The sequence below is a fragment of the Mastacembelus armatus genome, chromosome 16 (assembly GCF_900324485.2).
Source record: "Mastacembelus armatus chromosome 16, fMasArm1.2, whole genome shotgun sequence".
NCBI classification, from domain to species: Eukaryota; Metazoa; Chordata; class Actinopteri; order Synbranchiformes; family Mastacembelidae; genus Mastacembelus; species Mastacembelus armatus.
In genome coordinates, this window is record NC_046648.1 from 16367333 (window position 1) to 16384111 (window position 16779).

General features: G+C 39.7%; 2 protein-coding genes across 2 annotated transcripts; one reads left to right on the forward strand and one right to left on the reverse strand.

The window, feature by feature from the left end:
* The first annotated feature begins 625 nt into the window (after positions 1 to 625).
* Positions 626 to 9061, forward strand: cyth2 (cytohesin 2). The gene is made up of 12 exons (XM_026317410.1): positions 626 to 794; positions 3634 to 3784; positions 4886 to 4952; positions 5038 to 5156; positions 5247 to 5327; positions 5574 to 5686; positions 6239 to 6387; positions 6504 to 6615; positions 7261 to 7337; positions 7975 to 8046; positions 8133 to 8287; positions 8454 to 9061. The coding sequence occupies exons 1-12, from the start codon at positions 728 to 730 to the stop codon at positions 8539 to 8541; spliced, it is 1251 nt and encodes a 416-aa protein (XP_026173195.1). The 5' UTR covers positions 626 to 727; the 3' UTR covers positions 8542 to 9061.
* A 3407-nt stretch (positions 9062 to 12468) lies between these two features.
* LOC113136477 (neuronal pentraxin-1) lies at positions 12469 to 16278 on the reverse strand. The gene is made up of 5 exons (XM_026317334.1): positions 15589 to 16278; positions 14240 to 14732; positions 13827 to 14080; positions 12927 to 13106; positions 12469 to 12678 (listed from the first exon to the last, which is right to left on the reverse strand). Exons 1-5 carry the CDS (start codon positions 16276 to 16278, stop codon positions 12469 to 12471), a joined length of 1827 nt encoding a protein of 608 aa, XP_026173119.1.
* Between the last annotated feature and the right edge of the window lie 501 nt (positions 16279 to 16779).

Sequence of the window (16779 nt, forward strand, 5' to 3'; positions counted from 1 at the left end):
AATGAAAGTTCCTCAACCACAAAATTCTCTGATTAGGCTCTGAGTCGTGTGTTTCTCAGCAGATGGTGTTAAATTTGAAAGCCACAGAATGGCCACCTTGACTGTTTTGTCAGCTGCTGTTTCCAAGGTAAATAACGAGATTCAACCTCAGCCTGTAAGCCATCAGGGACAAGAAATGCTGGAAATCCAAACATTTTACAATTCAAAGACAATGAGCAATATCCATTTGGCCCTATATGGCCACTGTTGTGAGATTAATTTGACAATTCGATTAGAGTTTAAATGTTTGCATTCCCTAAGTCTTTCTGTATGTCTGACTTTACTTTTGAAGCTTTGCATTTCATGGCTTTGCAATAAATGACTCCACTTTGTGTAATGCAAGAGTATGGCTTGTTCTGTGATTAATAAAATAATAAAAAGTTTGCAGGCTCCTGTCATGCGACCTCTCAACATAAATTATTTACTAAATTAAAATTATAAAAATTATTTATTTAAACACCAAATTATATGTCGAACATACTGCCTCATAGGATTTAGCAATTTATGCAAATTTGATTGCATTTTGAAAAACAACTGACCGGAAGTAGAGTACTCGAAAGCCAGACGCCGCTTCCGGTGTCGCCACCTTCTTTGTCTCCGGCCCAGCACTTCGACACTAAGGGTTGTCTATTTTTTCCTTTAGTTTGAGGATATATTTACACATATATCCTTAATTTTCTGATGTTTAATGACAGTCGACTCTGAAATATTTATGCCTAAAAGTAAAGCGCCAAAAATGGATGAGCTGGACTACAGTAAGTGGGCTTATCTGTTTGCACAGGTTATCTCTGGCTAGCTGTGGCTAATGTGGCTCAGTTTATTTGCTCAGGTGTGACACATTTTATTAGTCTGTTGGACATTTAAATGAAAACGAGTGGGTATATATATTTTATTGTTTCTTCTTAACAGTGTGATCGTGCGTGTAAAACACACTTTGGTTAGAATAAGCCACAAGGCCAACTAAATATTGATTGTTTCGCTGTGTGCTAGGAGCTAACGTTTCAGCTAACGTTGGGGGACACGGTGGGCAGCCTTCGTTTCACATGAAGGGCTTATTTACCAGGCTGAAACCGTCCACTGTCTGCAGCTCGGCTATTGTGGTGTGAAAGCATACGGACAATTAATCCAGATTGTGGGCGTGGTTGGTGTAGAGCAGGTGTTTGTTTTGCAGAATAAACATGTGTGGAACCTTCGGGTGCTGTCAGTCACTGCTGATCTCCAGCTGCTACTCCGAGCTTCACATCTAGTCATTTGTATCAAATTTGTATCACCACTGGTAGCTGAAACTACTACAGCCCTGAACAAACGCTGCTCCATAGCAGTTATTTTGTCCAGTTTTCTTGACACTTTTAGTTTTGTGTTGATTTAACTTTATGGTCATGTGGAGGCTGAATTGTTTTTTATTATTATGTTCATTCATTTCAACAAAAACAAACTATCACCTTCATGAAGGGGGGTTTATTGAAGCAGTGTTGTCTTAGACTGCATTAGTTTTATCTAGGTGGACTTAAAATATTGGAAAATGAGAATTCTTATTTTTTTTTTCATTAATGCATTTATTTCATACAGTAACTTTTTTCCTTTAAAAGAGATTCTTATTTTTAATCATATTTTCATCGCTATATGTATGTAATCAACCACAATAAAATCACAGTGCAATCGGTAACAATAAATCATAATACAGTTATGTATGTCTCCAGTTTTAAGGCCAACTGGAGACATTCAGAATCTGCCCTATTCTTCGAAGACCAAGGAGAATGATAGTTAAGAAAAATAGAGATTACTGATTTATTATTGTACTGTTGATTTTTGATTTTTAGATACATTTATTGATTTAAATTAATTTATTGTTTGCTGTTTAGCTCTTGCCTCTGCTAAATAAAGTACAACATCTGCAGTTAAAATAAAAGCTTCCCTGCTTTAATTGTAATTTTATAAGGGTTTCTTTAAAGTGTCTGTAGCCTCTCCTCGTTGAGGTAAAAGAAATAGGCTCTAGTCGGTTTAGTCTAGACCCTGAAATTAATATCTTCTGAGCAGTAAAAGTATACGTACAGCTTAAATAATGTCCAGCAATCATAACAACTGTTACTTTTAGAAGGAAGCTACTTCACCAGTATCTGTAGTTTCAGGCCTATGCAGGTGCTAGTGATGAGGCAACAGGATAGCTGGATGAATTCCTTTGCTTCAGCCTAGAGAAGAAACCTCTTCTGTACAGCCTAAGGCAGGCTAGTAATTACCACTTTAATGTGAGGGCTGAACTGGACTCCTGTACTGGAGTGCCAGGGTAATATTTTTGGCATTTTTTGCACTCCCGATAGTAGCAAAAATCTTGATGCAGCCTGACAGTATCCTCCAGTAACTGAAAAGTTGGTACCAACCAGCAAAATTCTAGGTAGTGCTCTATGAAATGAATAAGACCACAGCAACACAAGCGCACCCGCCGGGAAAAAAATCGATTTAAATCATAAATCGGATATTTTGTGAAAAAATAAATCATAATACAGTTACTATGAAATCATTTCTCTTTTTACTGATTAAAATTTGCTCTTTAATAGTTAACTTTACTTTTACATGGTTTTAATCTGTATCTAACCTCCCTCTCCGCTTACTATGTGTTCCACAGTGCTGCTCTCCTTCATCTCTGAGGTGTATAGGGCTTATGTTGCATGTATTTAATTTTACCATCGATGTCTGTTTTTTTTGGGCTCTTATACATCTTATATATATGATATCTCAATCACAGTGCTAAATAAAAATTGTTGATTTATCACCCAACTCTACAGTTTAGGACTGTCATTAGTTTCATTGCTTCAAATGTAGGTTTTGATAGAATTGCTGAAAACATTAAATATTTTGTTTCCTGCATAGCACTGTGTTGTACTATGCTGGTCTGGCCTCATCTAAACTTAATAAGTGAATGATGGAAGTGTTAACAGAATGGCCATTTAGTCTAAACATCACAGCAACTCACTGTAGACACTGTGCACAAAGACTGTTCAATAGAAAGATGTGATGCAAATGGCTCACATTAATTTAAATTTCATTGTTTTTCATTATGATAATTTATTAATATTGTGTTGTTTTGTATAATTGCTAGCTGCAGCCCCAGTACCATACCTCAGCAAATAGGCAGTTGTAATGTGTAATGAAATACGTTATACTGCAGTTACAGGTCATAAACAGATTTTTGCACAAACTGAGTGTAATTAGATGTGGTGAGTAGAGAAAGGAGTAGGAAAGTGAGAGATAAAGGCAATGTGTTTGAATATGTGGAATAACTTTGACTTAGAATGAAGTGGTTTTTATCTGTATTTAAGAGAGAAAAAAAACTCTTGGGCCACCCAGTCTTTTTATGTTTTATCTTGCTAACTTCAGTTACTAATATTACAAGTGTTATTTCTCCTTCTTTTTTTATTGTGAAGTATTAATAGAAGTAAAATGTCATGGCCAATTTGAGTACCAATGCAGTTCTTTAAATAGTTGTTTTGATTGTTTTTAATTTTTCTAGTAAGAGCAGTTTCTGCCTTTGATTCTTTGGGCACAGTTACCATTTGTTAGCGGTCGTGGAGTCATTCTTCTTCTCTTCCCTTACAGTCCCTGTAGACCTGAGCCCAGAGGAGCGCTCTGAGCTGGAGGACATCCGCAGGAGGAAGGGCGTCCTGCTGCAAGAGATCCAAAGGCTCAGAGAGGAATTAAGAGAGGCGATTTTAGAGGTTGAGGGACTGGAAACCAGCACAGAGGGCAGGTAAGAAAACTAACAGTAGGACTGCTTCTCTGCACTGAACAGTATTGATTTGGCATTTTTGAAAAGACAAAACAACAGGCGTTTGCTTTGATTGCCACAGTGTGATCTGATTCATTCATCATTTGCCAATACCAGCTTTGGTGGTCATCGTTATCACCTAGACCTAGAACTTGTCATGCTCCCACCACTCCCGTTTAAAAGCTTTTCTCTCTGTCGTGGACGTGATGAAGCACAGTACTCTTAACTTGCTTTTGCTGACATCACTATATCAGCTGCAATTCAGCAACTCTCACAAACATGCTAGATTTGATTTTTGTATCCTTGTGTATACTCATGCAACCTTTTGTGTTAAGCATTTTGATTACCTAGCACCTTCAAAGCACTCCCTTTAAAATTATATATGTTGTAAAACAAATACCTGTTTTGATCATGGCCACCGCCTGCCCATTTCAAGTGTTTATGAAAATTATACAGTATACAATGATTTCAGAAAGTATTCAGACCCCTTCAAGTTTTGTACACTTTTGTGTAGATATTTTAAATTTATGTGCTAGTTGCCCCATTAATCTACACTTAACATCCCATAATGTCAAAGTGAAAACACACAATTTTTGTGCAAATTTATTAAAAAAAAGCCCCCAAAAAACATCACATTTACAAAAGTCTCCAGACCAATTCACACTGCATGTCAGCACCAAAACCAAGCCATGAAGTCCAAGGAACTGTCTGTAGATCCCTGTGCTACAACTGGTGAGACCTTGATTTGGAGAAGGGTATAAAATAGTTTCTAAAGCTTTGAGTGTTCCCAGGAGCACGGTGGCCTCAATAAGTGAAATGGAGCACGTTTGGAACCACCAGGACTCTTTCTAGAGCCCTGACAGGATCTGGAATATTAACATGCAGTTTTTAATGGTTTGAAATTGCCATTTGATGCAATGAAAGATATTAAAAACTATTAATGGTTTTAGTATCCTAATATTTTATAATGTGATCTTGAGTTATATATTTGATCTCAACACTAAGTTCTTACCATTATTGGTATGGACCTGTGACCACAGGAAAAAAAAAAAAAAAAAAACTACTCTCTCTTCTACTATGCAGCAAAACTCTACAGAAAAGCAGGCATGTGGCAATGGGAAGGAAGAAATTCAACATGGACCCGAAAAAGGTAATTCCTTTCAATATTTGTGTTGGTGCATTGTATCTGAATCTTTACTAGCTTTGTTGTGACTGATTCTATCAACTCTCTGCAGGGCATTGTGTTTCTGGTGGAGAACGAGTTGCTCAGACACACTGCAGAGGACATTGCCCAGTTTTTGTACAAAGGAGAAGGCCTCAACAAGACAGCTATAGGAGATTACCTGGGAGAAAGGTGCCATGTCTGCTGATATCTTCTGCTCTGTTTCTTTTCCCCCTCATGCACCAGCCTTTAGTAATTGTGCTGTCTGTTACTGTGTCGCAGGGATGACTTCAACATCAAAGTTCTTCAGGCGTTTGTTGACCTCCATGAGTTCACTGATCTCAACCTCGTCCAGGCCCTCAGGTTAACTATCCCTACCTTGGCATGTTTTTTTTTTTTTTGTTTTGAACCAAGGACAAAAGCTTTGACTAGTATCCTGGTATTATCTTTTAAATAAACCTTCTCAGCAATGGAAAGTCCCACTCTCTTTGCCACTCCAGGTTAGGGATGGAAAAAGTTATGCAAGCGAGCAGGAGTGACTGTAACTCTTCCTTGCTGGCAGAGGTTGTTCTCTCAGACTTGAACTAAAACCCGACCTGTTTTCTACAGACAGTTCCTGTGGAGTTTCCGTTTGCCTGGTGAAGCCCAGAAGATTGACAGAATGATGGAGGCCTTTGCTCAGAGATACTGCCACTGCAACCCCGGTGTCTTCCAGAGCACCGGTAAACATGTTTACATTTCATTTGTTTTCCTCCAGTGAATCACAGGAAGGGGGGGCACATTTTTTCAGTAAGGGCACTTTTCACTGACAGTTCTTTGGATTCCTGCTAGCACCACACAAAGTGAAACTCAGGTAGAGTGGCCTCACAAACAATGAGCCTCTTATCAGAAATGAAGTAATGTAATTGAATGTTTAGTATTGCTCACCCAAACATTACTGTGCTAACTTTTTATGTTTCACCTGTTTGCATGTGTATTCAAGTCTGCATGCACACGATACTGGGACCCACTCATAGCAGGGAAGCTTTAAATTGTTTGAAATGAGGTTTGTTTAGCTTTTCTTTATTTTTGGGACAGAAGAGTTTTAGCAAGGTTAGCATCTTAAAAATGTTGGCTATTTTAACATGTATAATACTGACTTTTATTTTAACGGAGTGGTGGTAGTTGATGAAAGTAGTTTTTGATTCAGGGTCAAACCAGTTGTACTGGTATTGAGGTAATCTTGTTAATTCAAATGCATTTTTGTACAGAAATCCTGTCTCTCCTGTTTGCAGACACATGTTATGTGCTGTCATTTGCCATCATTATGCTGAACACAAGCCTCCATAACCCCAATGTGAGGGACAAACCTGGAGTGGACCGCTTCATTTCAATGAACCGGGGCATCAACGAGGGTGGAGACCTGCCAGAGGAGCTTCTCAGGGTGCGATGATGTTTCTGTGTCTTTTTTTCTTTGTGGGAGTCAGAATGTTAAAAGTGTGTGCCGGCATGTGAGCAGATATGTAGAGGGCCATATCATTATCTTCTCTGTTGCTCCAGAATCTCTATGAAAGCATTAAAAACGAGCCCTTCAAGATCCCTGAGGACGACGGCAATGACCTGACGCACACCTTCTTCAACCCCGACAGAGAAGGCTGGCTTCTCAAACTTGGTGAGATGATGCTACAGAGTCTGCTTTGTTGGGGACTACTGCTGCCTAATGTTTTGGCTTCACCGCTGAATTCCTACAAATTCAGATGTAGTGTAGCAATATTAAAAATGTAAGGGGTTGTTGAGAAAAAGTGATTATGCCCTACTGTACTTGTACTTTTTTCTCTTCTAAGGCTTTATGCTATGATGAATCTGCCATTCTCTCCCTGAGGTTTGCTGTTTCTTTGCCTCCACCTGAATTGTCAGCTTACAGTGTTGTGGCATTCAAACATTGCCATAGCATGATGGTGAACAAGACACTCACTCTCTTTTTGGCAGTCTAAAAATCTGATTGTTTTCTTTTGCATGGCGCAGCCTGTGATCTGTGTCACTAATACAATCTCTCTTCCTCTCATTCTTTTCTTTCTCTCCTGTCCCCTTTCTCTCTCCCTCTAAAACCTGTGGTCCCTTTTGCCTCTTTCTTCCCTGTGATTTCCATCCTCTACTGCCGCTGCTTGTTTTCTCAGGAGGTATGTATTAACAGAGTACTTGTAGTTAAAAGTAGTCATGTAGATTGTAGAGATAATAAAATATTATCCACCCAAATTTAATGCGTTAAGAAACTCTTTCATCTTGTTCTTCCACTTGTGTTTTTATTGTGTTTCAGGGGGACGAGTGAAAACCTGGAAACGACGATGGTTCATTCTCACAGACAACTGCCTTTATTACTTTGAATATACCACAGTGAGTCCTGGTTTACTCTCTGGTTTGATAGTCCATGTAGATGCCTCAGATGCAATAAAGAAGATGTTGAAATGTTTTTTATGATTGTGTCCAGATAATGTGTTTGCTCTGGCTTTGTAAGAAATGACTCTGTGTGATCAGTTGATTGTTTTGTAATAAATTGTAAAGGTTTTTTTATTGAAAGGTTGGCTAACAAAAAGGGAGTAGTGTATCTGCAAGGAAGCTGGGTTACTGAACTCAAGGACCAGACCCATAACTTTATGAATCCACTGAGGGTCAACTGGTTTAGTTGCTTATGCACAGTAAAACAAAAGCCATACAAGTCAGACCAGTCACAAGAGACAACGTATGAAAGCAAAACCATACAAGAACACATTGAGAGGACTGTCCTCTAGCCTCAGCCCTTCCTGACTATACAATTAAAAAGTGAAGGCCAGTCAGAGTGATGCATTTATGAACAGCACAATAGATTTTGTTTAATCAGTGTTTTTTGTTTGTTACAATTTTCCTCCCATTGACAATTTTTTTTTAGAAATTATGCTGAGATTGGTTGGATTATCATCATCATAATCAAAATCCTGTAGCGATTGATTAAACAGAGACAGACAGAATTCTAAATAACTATTTGCATTGACAGGATAAGGAGCCACGAGGCATCATTCCCTTGGAAAACCTCAGCATCCGTGAGGTTGAGGATCCAAGGAAACCAGTAAGTTTGCATTCCTGTGTAACATTGTAGTTAAGTAGGAGTATTTTGATTGTTTATCTAAGCTTCCTCGGCTTTTGTTGTAACAGAATTGCTTTGAGTTGTACATCCCCAACAACCGCGGTCAGCTGATTAAGGCCTGTAAGACAGAGGCTGATGGGAGAGTAGTAGAAGGGAACCACATGGTGTACCGCATCTCCGCCCCCACCCCTGAGGAGAAGGACGAATGGATCCACAGCATAAAGTATGTAAATGAACAACCGAAGATACTGTGACAGGATAAATGGAGTTAGTGGTAAATCAATGAGATGTTTTGAGCAAAAAAACATGAGGTAGCTTCCGGACATGTAATGTAATGGTATATTTTGAGTGTCCACCCACTCACTGGAGTTTCATTGTCATCTGTTCAGGTCTGCTGTCAGTGTCGATCCGTTCTATGAAATGCTTGCTGCCAGGAAGAAACGTATATCACTGAAGAAAAAAGAGGAACAACCATAGATGATTCTCTTTATTCTCTCCGTCTTCCTTTGTCTGTCTTGTTTCCCCGTTTTTACAGGGGACATGTTTTTGTCCCTGCTTCTTACTGCCTGTTTCTATTCATGCCCTCAACAGAGTCCTGTCTCCTAAATATGGATTTCTTGCTATCCCATCCACGAGACTTTTGAAAAGCCACATTTCAGAGTGAAGAAATCACCCACTGTGGCTGCATCTGTTATCTTGGTTACACTACACTACAACCAGAGCACTTTGTCCGTCCCATCTTCTCACCACATTCCTCTCTCATCTAACATTTAAGTGAACTGTGAAACGCGCCTTAGACCATGTTCACACTAATTTAGGTAATTTCTAATTTTGTTTCCTTGTTTTTGGCCTGTCTTCCACACTTGGCCCTTTTTTTTTCTCACCAAATGTGTTCTTACACTGGAGAATATGGAGGATTTGAAAGTGTCCTGATTGTTGTGATCTCAGGCATCCTCATCCATGTTGACCTGCTGCTGAACCACCTTATTCACAGTTGCTTTACCCACAAAAAAACAGCAGAATGTTGCTCAGCAGAAATACTTAAGGCTGCTGATTAAAGCCTTTTGTGCATGCATAATAGCATACACCTTGGATATATAAATTTCATCAAGTTTATAGCATGTTTAGCAGACTTTAAGAATATAATTTCAGAATGCTAGTGTGGACCAGAAAGCCAGAGATTTATCTGCATTAGTGTGAATCTGGTCTTCTTCAAGGTAGCAAGCAGCTTCAGTTCTCATGACCTCGTTCACGTTTTTTTTTTTTTTTTTTGACGCCTCCTAAATCAGATGTTGCCTTTCTTGGTTGTGTTCACCCAGACAAAATGTGAATTTAGTTTATAAACACTACACTTTAGATACAGTGATATTTGGTCAGAGAGGAGGAGAAACCAAGCAGCAAATGATTTCAGGTTACTCAGATGTATCCATCGCTTCCTGTAGTACTATTAACTGCTTTAATACACATTACAACATTAATACTACTGTTCACAAGGAAAATATCACTATTCATTACTGTCTGTAAGTTTATCACCGAGCTACTGTTGATCTTAAAAAGTGGGTTGGGTCTTGAGGCCAAAAGTTGTAGTTAGTGGAGACAGAAATAAGCAGTTTTTGTACTTGTAGAAAGCTGCTTATTTCAGCTCACTGAGACAGCATATGTTCTTCAGCATGTTTCAAGCAATAGCCAAGTAGAAAAGCGTAGTAGCAGTCTGCAGCCTTGTTAGCAATTCCTGCACAGAAGTATACTGAGCAATGATCATCATGTCCTCTCAGACGTAATCTTACAGCATGCCACAAATCATTTCCTTCTTCCTCAATACTACCAGATGTACACTGATATCTCTGCCACTACTAACAACTCTGTCCGACACTTAACTGTTAGAGCCGGGTCTGTCCGCTATAGTGAGTCTCAAGAAATCACAAAGGCAGCTCATTATAATGTATACTTTTTGTAAATAGATGTTAGGATATTTGTTTACGATTCACATAGAAATGATTTAATTTATTCTTTACCTTTTGTTAAACTGATTTTTGTACAAGCTAGTGTAGGACTGCATGTTGATAAGCCAAGGCGTCAGTCTTAGGTGTTGACTTAACGCTGATCATGCTAGTGCACTGATTTGAAAAGTGTTAGTGTTCCCTGTTGACTTGGAGAAACTGCATTTAATGTGGAGGTTGATTTATGCACAAAGTGGCTAAATTCTAGGGTTTTTAGGAAAATAAGATATTTAGCAGCTGTTCTGTGGCCTGATTGAACTCTGTCCACACCATAAGGCTTTTGAGTAAATCAGACTCTGTAAAGCACAAGCAGCACCTCAGCCTCACACTGTGCTAAGCTGACATCCAGTCCAGGATGAGGAAGCTACACATAAGCTGAAATGAAAAAAAAAAAAAGTATTATGGTACAATGGCAACAAAACAAGGAACACTAATAAATCTGTGATTCATTATATAATAGTCAAATTATGTATTTGTAATGAATCAGTAACAAGTTTAGATTTGTGTCCAGTGGTAGATTTGCTTGACAGCCAGTTCATAAACTGTTTCTAGTAGTTTAATGAATTGGCATTTTCTTGATGGTAGGAGAAATAATTGTCTACTGCACTTTATCAATTTTAGCATTTTGAAAAAGATGCTGTTACCATGACTGACAGTACAACTTTAAAACTCTGTATCACCCTCTACTGATGATGACTCTCACACTGCAATATCCAGAAAGATGAACCATGCTGTATAGAAAGAAATCTCACCACCACCATCACCTGGTGAGTTCCCGCTATAGCAGCAACAGTTTCTGACCAACATGAATGGGCTTTTCTCTGTGATCAGAACAACAAATGATTAGTCCTTCAAACACTCATCTAGAATTGCCTTTTACTCTCCCACTTCATCGAACTGACTAAGGCCTAAGTTTATAACTCCATGTGTGTACTTCTGTACATCAGCTTTCTATAGGCATTCACTTTCTGGGTGTTCTTGAAGTGCAAAGTTGCCAAAAAAAAAAAAAAACTGTTGGAACAACATTAAAACGAAAGAATGAACACTGAAATAATCAGACTGATGCTGGTCCTCTGTTTCTGATTCCTTTGACCCCAGAGTCACCTCTTTGAGAAAATGTGTTTTTTTTTTTTTTTTTTGTATTTATTTATTTTTATTTACTGTGAGGTGAAGGTGGATTGATCATCTGTAAATGTAGCAAAAGGAAAATTAGAAAATTACAATACAATGGTGCCAGTAAACTATTGTGTAACAATAAAAGGAACACAGATAACGGACTGCCGGATGTTATTTTTTATTTCTCCTACTTCTGTTCTTTATGTGAGATTAAGTTATGTGATTAACAGATTAAGTCTGGCTAATGCAGCATAATTTGGGTAGATATGCAATCGGAAAACTTGACTTATTTTTCACACTTTTATTTACATTCTCACAACATTTAGAAAAAAAGTCACAACTCAATATGTAAGTCAAATTTCTAAACTGACCTAAAGCCTGTGTTTTATATACAGTACACTAAATACGTAGTGAAGGCCAGATCGTTTCAGAAAAGCCACAATGCAATAACTTCCCCACATCAGTCAGATTTCACAGTTAAAATCAAGTTATCGACAGTAAAGTGAGAAACATCAGTGATTTGTTTGTGAACAAACACTAAAAAAAAGTATAATAAACATTCTTCAGTTGTTAAAAGGAGCCTGGTCAGGATAAAAAAAAAAGTGGCAAGAGTTGTAAAACTGTAATAACTTTAAAATTAATAGATGCTGTAAAACACTAAATTCTGTCTGAGAGATATTTCAGCATTTTTCCCAAAATAGCACATCAATCTATCTGTTACATAGATTATTACAATACAAAGTATAACACAAGTCGATCTTAATTCTACAGTTTCTTTGGTAAATTAGCTGTATCTTCCATGGAAACCTTTTAAAAAGTGAATCCACAGTTGAAATTGGTTTCTCAGCACATATCTATCAGTATCAGTATTAAACTAACACCAGACAGTTTGTCACCTCACCACTGAACTCACGTAAGGATCTGCTAACATTATCACAGAGCCAACAGTGTTTAGTCTTATTACCAGTATGACAATATGTCATACAGCACTTGTCTCTTAAAAATAAAACACTAATTCATGAACATATTAGCCAGTAACTAAGGCCCAAACCATGAAGTCCCTACACAGTCAGATTGTTTTTTATCTTTTTTCTTTTTTTTATTAAAAACTCACTGATTTTAAGAAAGGCATTGATTGTTAATTTTGAGGAGTTGGTGCCACTGAATGATCAATCTGTAAAATCAACTGAAAGTCAACAAAACATTTGGTTTGTTCTTGCCCCGTCTTCTGTCTGGAGCTTCTGATAGATGGCAGATTTTCTCAGTACGTTGCAGGTTATGTGCAGGATCAGTGACAGGGGTCAAAGGGGTGTCTGGTGACGCCTCCATGAAGCTCCACTTCAGTATCAGACCAAGCGATGACATCTCCTGTGAGGTGGCTGCTGCAGGAGGCCAGGCCGTAGATGTCACTAGAGCTCAGGACATGTGACCACATGTGGAGGTCCGACATCTCGCCCACGAATGACTGAGTGGCATCAAAACGGCCCCCAAGGGTGTCCTGAAGCAGAGAGAAACAAGAAGTGTCAAAGAGCATCTAAGGAACAAATAAGACATTTTCACCTCAGATCAGTCAAAAGATAAACATTTGTGAAAAAAAATATAAAAAATGATTACGTGAAAGATGAGTTAACAAAAGTATATAAAACTTAGTCAATGATTAAAACCATGCCCATTATGAATTTAATATGCTCACTATGTGCACAAATACAGAATGCATATACAAAAAAGAAGACGCTTTTTCTTTACCTGCTCCTGTCCCAGGATGAAGACCCCCCCAGGTTTGATGGAGTGCCAGGGTGAAAGATTTCTCCCAGAGCCTTTCTGCACTCCGTCCTGGTAGGCCTCCCACTGTCCATCCCGTGTTGACCAGGTCACACACACATGGTGCCACTTCCCATCACCCAAAGACAGGGGCAACATCGCTGCCTGCAGAAGGAACAGTGAATATGGTGAGACACTGATATAAATGTGCTGTAATACTGTTGTACATGAATTACAAGCACACAGTTTGTTATTATACGGCATTAATATCTTTCAGCCATCAGGCAGAAACCAACAAGTTTTTAAAACTCATTATTTTTAGCCTCAGGCTGAAAAGCCATGTTTCACTGTTCTCTTGTGGTTGTGTATGTTTTCCTCTAAAAACACTCAGTAATGATGTCATAGTCCCCTTCAGTACATCAGTGTACCAAGGTAAGATGTCCAACCACTAGAGGTCAATGAAAACAAGGCTGTTTAGGGTTCAGGACTTAGCTCAATGTCAAAACCCCTCCACAAGCTCTCCAGCTCCAGTGGTGTTTGCACTACAACATTGTCTGATGGACTCTTTATAACAAAAGAAAGGAGATCCAGAAGTATTGTCTTTGAATCTACACATTCTTCCTACTTGTCAAACAAAGGGCCTACATTGCCATTATTACCATGCAACTCAACTTTCAGCAGTTCAGTCGGATGCCTTAGTGTGTTTTGCTGGTATTGACTGATACCAAGCAGGCTACAGTGGTAATCTCTCTTCTTTCTAACTCCAGACCCTAATAGGGTTTATATCACTCACATGATGAAACAACTGAGAAAATAAGTAAAATATAGGTAATTAAAACTGTAACTCAGAGGAGTGTTGTGGACTTTGTATTTTTGCTCATTCACCTTGTCATCAACCAGCAGCTCTATGGGGTTATTTCCCCATTCAATGAGCACTAACTCATTGGACTGTCCAGGTGTGGAGTAAGAGAAGGGCGTCCCCAGGCTGGGCCCCGCACCAGCCTTGATCCAAAGACACAAGGTCAGAGCGAAGATCTCCTGCAGCAGAGTCCTCTTCACCCGTCCATACATGTAGTTGGTTCTCATCGGGAAACTGATCTGGAAGGCGTCAGGAGTCTTGGATATCTTCCTGCTGGAACCTGTGTTAAGGAAACATAACATAATTCCTTGAAAGAACTTTAACTGTTCTGGTCTGGAGGTTTTTATCCTATCATCAGGATTTTCAGACACCACACTGTTATAGCTCTTCAAATGTTTCAGAGCCCCTTAAAGACTTTTGTATTTTTAGTGCCATGTACCTGCGAGGTGCAGCTGATTGAGCATTGTCTCCAGTTTCTTTGAGTGGAAACCAGCCTGTGGCCTCTGTGCTCTGTGTCCTGTATGTGGAAAGTAATTGTGATTGCCTGCTTCATTACTGTGTTGATCTTCATCAGTGTCATCATCTTCCTCATCATCACTGTGGTCATCATGGTCACCGCCTGAATCGTGGTGGTCATTGTTGTCGTCATGATGGTCAGTGTGGGTTCCACTGTCGCTGTGACCCCCGTTGTCATGGTCATCCTTGTGATCATCTGGGTGTCCGTCATCAGGGTGATCGTCGTCATGACGATCGTCGTCATGCCGATCGTCGTCATGATGCTCTCCATCGTCTCGGTGACTGCTGTCCTCATTGTGATGCTGTGGGCTGCTAAGGGCAGCTGTTCGATGCTGCAGCTGTTGCTCCAGAGCACTGATCTTCCTCTGAAGCAGCTCTTTCAAGGAGCTGGAGTAGGTGATGGACGTGTTTCTCTTCTGTTGAAGGAGGTCAGGGTGAAAACAGAGGTGAAGATTAAAGACATCAGAGCTGCTTTGGCATAGACATAAACTGTATCAAGGAATCATCTGAGTTCTGTCACCACCTGTGTGTGTTTTAAACCTCACCTCCTGCTGTTTACATTCACATATAATCTTGAAATACTAAATGCAACAATCAAGTGCTTTGCAGTCCCTCTCACATTCATATGTTTCTCCTCTCAGGTAATCCAGGCTTTGTCCTGACTGACAGGCTTTGTGCGTGTCCTGATTACCAGTCTGTCAAAGGAGATCACGATAATTACTGCTGATTTTAGACCTGTGCATACCCCTCCAAACACACACACAAACACACGCTCCATTGCTCCTGACGTAAGTCTATGATTGCAATCCAGGGGGGAGATATAGGGAACAAAGAGACTGAGAGTCAGAAAATCAAGCAGGTAGCATAAAAACAGGACTCTAAAATTTATTCCAAACCTTAAATGTACCAGATCAATCTACTGTAAACACAAGAGTATCAACATTAGCATATTGACCTTTGAGCCTGTGAGTGGCTTCATGTCATGAAGTAATTCATTATTGCTTTGCTTAAAGTGTTTAGTGGACATAGTGCATATTGGACATACTTGATTAATTGATAATTGGGTGATGACAGCATATTGTGTTTATACAGGGACAAGCCATATATGGGCAGACAGCCCATGACAAACCTTTCTACTTCTGTCTTCTTGATTTTCAGCTTTATTAGATTTGCTTTAGTACACCGATTCATTACACTCTTATTCTTTCTGTAGTTTTGTACGTGTTTTTTATTTTACATGTACTGAAAAAGTTTCCTCCTCTTGTTGCTCACCTGCAAGTTGTCCAGTCTCTCCTTCAGCGCCTGCAATATCCTCTCCATCTGTTCTGGTGCTGATGTGTTGTCCCCTGGTGTCAAATGTTTATCCTTCCCCTGATTGTTGCTGCTGTGCCCTCCACCAGATCGTTGCCCACCTACAGCGGGGTGGTGTGGTGAATCCGGTATGAGGTTGCTGTTTCCATGGTGACCCTGCTGGTTGCTATAGTGCCACTTGTCATTGTAGTTGTGGTGACTGGCCACCCCTGTATGATGGGAATGTGAGGCTGTGCTGTGGTGCTCGTCATGAGGCGTCACGCCCCGGCCGAAGCCCTCGCACAGGCTGAGTTTAGCAGTCAGCTCTCGAATGGTTTCCCTCTGGTCCAGGATGGTCTCTTTCTGTTGCACGAGGCTCTCTCTGAGGTGGAGGATGGTGGCTTTGGCCTCTTCGCTCACCCCCCACCAGCCAGCAGGAGGTGCACTTTGATGGCCTGGTCCGCTGGGCCCTGCTGCCCCTGCGCCTGGACCTGCTGTAGGGAAGCAGGAGGGATCTACATCCAGAGGAACAGGGGTGCAAATAAAACGTGGGTGTGCTCCGTAATCATAGTCAGACCCTGAGATTGCAGATGTGGGGTGGAGAAGGAGTAGCGAAAACACAAATGGAACAAGGAACAGGTGTCGACATTGAGAGTTCCTCATGATCTCCATTCACAGTTTAGAGACACGGACTAAAGATCTTGGCTTCACTTCAAAATGGGTAACGTCAGTTGAAGCAAAAGTTATTTTGACAACTTAGTTGTAACGGAGACATCAGGGATCATGATAACAAAAATCTCCATCCAAAAAGTGTCCACTCATCTGTGAGGAACAGATTCATCTTCTTTTTTGTTTTACACTAGAAGTGGCCTTGCCTCGTTGCCTCGCCGTCACTGAAGAGTGAAATGACCCTGTAAAAACAAAATATTCAATACTAGATAATGGTCTTTTAGTTGCACAACTGGCGATGGACATCACAAAATAATACGGGTCAGCTTTTTTTGTTGAAAATTTCTCATTGAGTTGTCAGTTTAGCCTTGTTACTAATTATAAGTGTGTACTTTATCATCATTTTGATGTATTGGATTTTTTAGTTCTATCTAATATGTTGTCCCAGTGCATCTACAGTTAACCAGGCATGAGGTGAAATGTCTTCTTTTGGTTTTTGCTGTT